The sequence below is a fragment of the Opisthorchis viverrini genome (genome assembly GCF_000715545.1).
Source record: "Opisthorchis viverrini unplaced genomic scaffold opera_v5_475, whole genome shotgun sequence".
NCBI lineage: Eukaryota > Metazoa > Platyhelminthes > Trematoda > Opisthorchiida > Opisthorchiidae > Opisthorchis > Opisthorchis viverrini.
This window is the reverse complement of record NW_008752139.1, coordinates 232,143-239,825: the sequence shown is the minus strand read 5'-3', so window position 1 is coordinate 239,825 and position 7,683 is coordinate 232,143. Positions and strand designations below refer to the sequence as shown.

The 7,683-nt window shown below is 45.3% G+C and overlaps 1 protein-coding gene across 1 annotated transcript; it reads right to left on the bottom strand.

Annotated features, from left to right (window-relative positions):
- Positions 1 to 1,003: 1,003 nt before the first annotated feature.
- On the bottom strand, positions 1,004 to 7,683 carry T265_11323 (hypothetical protein; the record flags this gene model as incomplete). The annotated part of the gene is made up of 4 exons (XM_009177948.1): positions 1,004 to 1,221; positions 2,073 to 2,412; positions 7,358 to 7,598; positions 7,640 to 7,683. The coding sequence occupies 3 exons, from the start codon at positions 7,570 to 7,572 to the stop codon at positions 1,102 to 1,104; spliced, it is 675 nt and encodes a 224-aa protein (XP_009176212.1).

Sequence of the window (7,683 nt, the reverse complement as noted above, 5' to 3'; positions counted from 1 at the left end):
CAAGTATACGGCTCGTACAGATGTTGTAAGCTAATACTAGGTTGCCCACTCGCGCAGTCAATGGCGCTCATGTATCAAAGCTATCGCCCTCAGATCGTAGCTACTCAGTTCCCAAACTAAGCAAGTATGCCATCGTCTCCAGGACTGGTCGTATGTCCCACACCCTCCGGGTGATCGAGACTGTAGCAGCCGGAACCATCGTGCCTATGGCACACGGTTTATAGCTGATGGATAGATATAGATAGTTACAACAAACAAATACGTGTCTGTCACTCCATATGCGCATATGGGACTTTCGTGTTAGTTAATGCAACAGGCATTTTGAGCCTGTCAAGCAGTTTCTAGTGAAGTCGTGGTCACATCATTTTCATTTGAACAGACTCCCATCTGTTCTGGTGCGAATAACACGGTGAGTCCGTGCGAGTGTTGGAGTCCCACTATCGAGGTTCGTTTTTACTAGTAAGGCTGCACAGAAGTAGTTCAATTGTTACATCTTAACACATGGAGGTCTTCACATTTCAGAGACACGTTTATTTGTGGCAGCTAGATACGAATCAATCAAGATGATGGGAGGATCATAAACCTGTTGAAAACAGTGTTTTCATCAATCAGGTCGAGGATCTCAAGGTATAAACTGAGGACTATTCGAACTAGTATAACGCTGAGAATATAAAGTACAACCCTTTCCCCAGCGTCACGGTTAGTGTGTTCCAACCCACATACTATGGTGGGTACAAGAAACATTTTTACTCTGTACTGATTTCGTTTAGCGTGCAGTTCTCTAGAGAACTGGGTGTGGCTTCTCTGGATGTAATAAACCCTATAAAAATTGGCGGAGAATATCCAACCCGGACTCACATACAAAGTGGTTTCCCTTCGGAGGAAGGTTCTTTCTGGGGTGGCCACTGAACTGATCGGAAAAGCGCCACATTGGCGAATCAACTAGCAAAGAGCCGAAGCTGTTGTTGCTCGATTACTACAGAAAAGGATATTCAAAACCATGCGACAGGAGCCGTTTATCGGTAAAAAAGAGAGTTTGATCAGCTTGGCAACATTTTGTAGTTGAAAACAGACCGGGAAAAACAACAGCAATGAGGCGGTCTATGACTTTTTCGGTGGTTCTTCCGTCTCTATCTGTCGTATGACGGCATCCACTTCACTCTGATTGATCAGGCGAACGTAAGTTTTGCCACCGCGCCGTTGTAGAACACCCAACTCGACCTGAACGAGCAAAAAGAAAGTTTAAGCCACAATGGACGATATGTGGAAACACAGGCACGCGCGATAAAAACAGAACTAACATGACACCCCATGTGCTCCAGGAAAGAACAGTCAGCACAGAAAAACAGGCTGATGAAAAACAGTCCAAATAACCAATCAAAACTGGTATGGGACTGCAACCAGCAAATTCTAGTACACCAGGAGTGAACCCTTAGTCTTAGTGTCAATGCCTTCTGCGCTCGAATGTACTACGACATTCAGGGTTGGACTGTGGTTTTCGCGTGTAAATGGGCTTTTGGTTTACTGTTCTGTTACGACATGCAATTGGGACACAGCTGTTCAATTTTTTGAATTTACATCCATGGATGATTCATGTAATGTAGGTGAGACAATCAAAATAAACAGAAATAACCGTTCATCTGTAACACCCTTTAGGTGCCTAGCCGCCACGTCTCCTCGAAGGAAGCCCGGGGGCAAAGGTACCGTCAGGTTAATTAAGCCCAGACAGGGGCACTCGAGATGTCAGGGTTGGGTTCGAACCATGGACCTTCCGGTTACCTCGAGACAATAAACCAGATGACTGTAGCGCTGTTGGGAATATTGAAGTTAATTTAGTCGATTGTTTGTTTGGGTGCGTATTGTACTGATCAATGAAGGCAATAGCTTTGATGTCGGAGTGCCTTTTAAGTCACTGTCAGTGTCCGTAACTCTGAAAACGTTGGGACGTGACACAGTCTCCACTGTTGAAGATTGTCGCCATAGGTTAATAAAGTGAATAAATTATTGTCCATACCGACTGGCGAAATTCCTGACGCTTGGCAAAGCAGGACCAGACCAGGTAACACACTCACTTTATCTGACGTAAGCTTGGACATTGTCATTGTTTTGTGAAGTGACTTGAGGCACAATTTGATGGCCTGTTCCGTCGTGCATTGTGGATCATAATCTTGTTCGAGAATTGATGAAGCAGCGGCAGAGTTTGAGCCTATACAGGCAGCTTTCCAGCCGAGACAGTTACCAGAGGGATCGGTCTGGAAAAGCTGATACCCGTGACGATCATCCCAACCAATGAATAACATGGACACGCCGAACGGTCTTCGTCCACCATACATAGTATAGCCATGTTGAAGATCGCAGATATGATACACGAGTTGTTCCACTGGCATTGGCTCTTGATAAGAAAGCAAGTACCTGAAGGTAAAAGAGTAGCAAATACCTGCGGTCGTATAATACAGATTCTCTAATCGTATTGTAGAAAATAACAAAAGCTTTCACGACATCGAATGTTCACAAGGACTAAATTGTTTCTACTGCTGAATACACATAACTGATAATTAATAACGCCAGCTCATGAAGTAGCTTTCGAATGCAAAATAAACTCCAAAAGAATAAACGACAAAATGAACAAAATATATTTGATGCTCAATGCGTGACCAACGGTGGATCCATGGTAAAAGATAGAAGGATCTATATATTGCCCATCGATTCCCCCGTTTTTTGGAGGATCCTTTTCATTCGAGCAGCCTGGTGTGCTTCAAACAACAAATAACCAAATCCACATCCCTAGAGTTATTCCACGTGGCCTCCTAAGTTCCCCATAATCACCTTTCGGTGATTAGTTGCCATGCTATCCGAATGAGGGGCGAGATACTGTCAAATTGGCCAAGCGTAATCGAGATGCTGAGGTCAGATTCGAACAGCAGACTATAAGTCCGAGTCTTAACCACTGGGTGGTCTCGGGCTTCAAAATCCACGTCTTTATGGAGTCTATTATAAAGAACAAGAACGTAAGACGATTGGCACGCCTGTTATGCAAAATGAATGTAAAATAGCCTTAACCATACCTCCTGCATTCGCCTGTTGCCAGCAGTGGATCGAAGCCAAGCGAACAAAACACTCTATCCACTACCTAATGCAACCCACTCATTTTTGAAGCTTCGTGCTAGCCATCGACCGTACTGTGTACTGTGCATCTTTGCATCATATACAGCCTTTTAAAACTTGGCAAGAGTAGATGTCATCATCATTGACAGCACAACACCAGTATTCGCTACCGTACAACCATGATTTATTTAAACGCCTTCTTGTGGAGAAAACAATAAAGCTGAATGGGGAAGGGGCTTGGCGCCAACTTAAAACAATTATTCTGATGTACACATGCAACAGCACAAATCGGTCACGTGTTAAGGACTAGTTCCGAAAATTCGCGCATACCACCACCATTATTTACCTGATCAAATAGGAATTCAGTTTGTTGTGATAATTTTCGACTTGATATAGACTGATGAAGATGACATGTTAGTACTAAGAGAAGTTTTGTGTTTCTTCTACGTGAGCAGTGCGACAGAATTCACCAGAATTCGCCGATAACCTACAAACGGTTTTGTTGCTCCTGGTTCACCAGCTGGCCGCCGAATTTCCATCAACCAATCCGCCTGGCAATTCACCAACAATTTGTTTGTCCACCTAGATGGAAATACCGGAATATGTTATCGTTCGTCCACACTAAAACGCGCAAAGTTAGACGCAGTAAAGCTTCCTTTTTAGCCGGTTCCGCCAAGTTCTTGTCGTGAACTTTTCCCAGGTATACAAGTTTTCGGCAGCAACAGGTAGAACATGCGTATTGGTCATTCGTTTTGCCCTCTTTCTTGAGCTTCGGTGCAGGAGCTTTTCCCTCCTCAAAAAGAACCACTAACTTACGGTGCATACCACTTGTCGACCACGCCAAAATAGTTGATGTCTGTGATTCAACCATAAATTAGCTGATTCCACATTGAAGAACGGTAAAACTAACGTTTACCAATCACACGGCCGATCCAACCGAGAAAAACGACCTTTGTACGCATGACCACGAGCCACACACAGCACATCGGTTGCTTCCGACGGACGATTATCTTTAGCAGCGACAACGCTATCGTACGTCACAATACATTGAAGATGGTGTTCTTCGAAGACGGAGCCAACATGCCTAACAATTTCTGTGTGTTGGTTTTTTCCTTGCCTCCAGGAGGTCGGAACAAAATATTTCCCTTTTCCGACCATAGGCGAGCGAAACACTCCGTTTTGGAGAATCATTATCAGACGGTGCTTCCAGAACGTTCACATTAAGGCGGAAAGTCTGAATGCAATCCGAGTCTAAATCCAAATAGGCTCCGAACAAAAATAAGCAAACTCCAATAATAGTTCAGCTGTATTCTCAAGTAGATCTGAAGACATCTGAGTCATGACCTTGTCAACCCTTCTAAAGTGGCAGAAAAAGCATTCTCTATTCTTAGCGAAATGCACTCATTTGCAAACCAATTTGTTTTTTTTCGAGAGACCCACCTGGAACCCAGCTGAATCTCTCGGTTTTGATGTTTCCATTCTCTGTTCTCTCACTTTTATAGCCGAACCACGGAGAGACGTAAATTTTAACCTAAACCTATCATCTGGTCGTGGTGGTTGGGCTTCTGTGCTGCAGTGATCTAGAGCGCTAAACTGGCTGGAACTAACTTTTTAGAGATTCAATCCTGCCAGGCAAGCAACGGGGAGCAGCCCGATGAAGAACAACGGGTCTCCGTATTGCGGTCTGGAGGTAAACTCATACAGTCCTCTGTGATAAGGGTGTAAGGTGTTTCTCCCAGGCGACCAGCATGTCTATATTTATGGAAATAGAAATGCCACCTTCCCCCGAGGAAGGACGAGTTAGAAAAGATCGGCCCTAAAAATCGCATCCCGATCGTCCAACGGCTTACCGTGACCGACGGCACATTATTCAAAAAGGCCGAGCCGCATTAGGAGAGACAGTAGTGGCTTACTTCCTGCGTTTTCAAGTCAGGCCGACCCCCTGCAGCCAAGTGGATCAGACTATTGAGTCAGTGACTCCGGAAGGAGTCAAAGGCCAGGAGACGGGTCCCCAAACAACCCCCTTTCTTCGGCTTATGAAGCTAGGAAGTATCACTCGCCCTTGCATCTATTTGATCACCAGCTTCCCCCCACAACCCCTCCTCATCCATCGAACGATGCAATGTGATAAACACATCTACCAGTCCGCTAGCCATCGCTCCACGTCAAAACCATCGCCCAGAAAAATAAAAAATAATCATCTATTGAGCTCGAAAGAGCCGATCCACGTTGCAGCCTTCAATGTCCTTACTCTAAGTTAAATTGGGCAACAGGCATCCATTACTTGAAACCTTGCCTTACCTCTCTGTGGGCGCATGTTGTCTCCGAAACACGCATACGAAACCTCACTTCGGTCGTCTGCCTCAAACCGCTTAGTACGAGCCCCAATGTTCCCGAATGTACTCTTCGGGTATCCGGTGATCCTGACGCAATGACTCGTGGCATCTACGGTGTGGGATCTGCACTCATTCCCGAAGCTCAATGCGCCTTACTGGACTGGGTCCCAGTAAACAGCTGCCTTTGTGCTGTGCAATTGTCTGGTTCAATTAAAAACGATGCAGGTCGAAGAGGCATACGGCGTTCATTTGTCGTATCAGCGTACCTCCCGAGAGAATGCAGCTCTGGGACTGGGGGTCATGAAGATTTATCGCAACTACTTCGGCCAGCAAGAAGGGCGGACACAGTAATCTTTGCAGGTGATATGAACGCCCGAATAGGACGAATAAGTCCGGAAGAAGTGCTATAGCCTGGTATATTTGGATTCGATGTTCGGCGTAAGGATAATGAGGAGCGACTGCTTTAGGTGTGTGCTTATCGTTTGTTTTTGGCCATAACGAATTTCCAGCACCAACGCTCATATCAAGTTACTAGGAAACCACCAACCACAAGAGCCATAGACTCAAATGGACCGTGGTTATCATTTACCGGCGCAAGCACATCATGTGTAAATAATCGTGGCATCGGTCTGGTATCCGTCGCACATAAGGTGCTCTTTGACATTATTTTGCGCAGTTTGGTCGATTATGGGGAGAAACAGATTCGTAAGATTCAAGCTTATTTTCAGCCTCGCCGAGCATGCATCGACCATATCTTTACCTCGAGACAAGTTCTTGAACAGCGCTACTCTATCAGACGTCCCACGCTGGTCCTTTATCTGAAAACTACTTTTGACTCTGTCGACCGTCAGAAACCTTGGCAGTGTTTGGCGAACAAAGTCGTTACTTTCGAATTTATATCCCTTATGAGGGCTCCGTATACGAACTCCAGTGGACACGTACAAGTACAACTCAAGTTTTCGTTTGAGTTGCAAACTAGGAAAAGCGAAGGACTATGGTTTTGTTCGGGGCCTCCATTTCGCACATTGTAGACGCCATAACCAACGCGCACATGTGCATAATTTCTTTAGCTTTGTTTATTGTTGGTGCCGATATCTTCTGCAAAATCATACATGGTGTATAAGTTCCCAGCTAAAGTGGTGCTCTCTACCAAGAACAGGAATTAAAAGGTGCCTACGTGTCCCGGAGACTGAAGACCCGCTTTGTGCAGTGGTGTATCCCAAACTAATTCAGCCAGTGCAGATTTTAAACACGCATATGAGTAACTCTGCCTCCTATTCGAATTCTCGCTCACGCTTCCGAGCTACTTATCACATTATATGTAGCTACACCGATTTGAGCAGAGCGCCTTGTGGAATACTAGTGTTGACCTACAGTTCCCCGCATGAGCAAAGCAGTAATGCATCTAACATGACTCGATGAAGTACCCTCTAGGAATTTTCCTCTGTGAACAGAACGGATTTACCGGTTCATGTATGACCTCATAGGGCGGCTACTAGGGTCTTGCAAACTAGGAAAAGCACAGATTTGAATTTCTGCTCTCATTGCGGGGGTCCAGACCTGGGCACAATGCTTGGTGTCAAGTAAAGAGACGTCAGCACATAGAGCGTTTGCAAGGCAAACGAGGATGTCAGCAGACTGCGTACTCTATTGGTCTTCCTATACGGTAAAACAGGGATGGGCTTTAAGTTTGAGATTCGGGTTATCGGCTCTCCAAAAGTGTTCTTGAGACAAGCGAGCAGACAACCACCCAGCTCGCGCCAGGATCTGAGGCACCATTCTAGTAGGGTGCCCAGACATGGTAACTGCAGTCACCGCAGGAGTTCGGCAAATTCTCCAAAACATCCGCTTCAAGTCTCAAAACAGACCTCAATACTCCAAAAATTTAATTAAAAAAAATTAATTAAAAAACCTACCGTTGAGCGATTAGCCGCATTTCATTGATTAAGACAGTGGCGTCTGCGGTGATTCCGGCTACCGCGCAGGCGATATCATCGTTAATCTTGTATATCTTTTCCGAAAAAGCCGTCTCATCGAGTAAGTTATTAATGAAACGGCGCTCGGCAGCCAAAACGATTCCGTCCGACGCAACAATGCCTAAGCAAGTGCCAGCATGCCCCACCGCCTCCATCGCATATTCCACTTGATACAGTCTACCTAAAAAGAGTCCAGGTAGGATGAGCTTCCAAAAAACAAACCCTCTGGAGAAAATATCGTAGTCCGTGTGTCATATCTTCGTGCC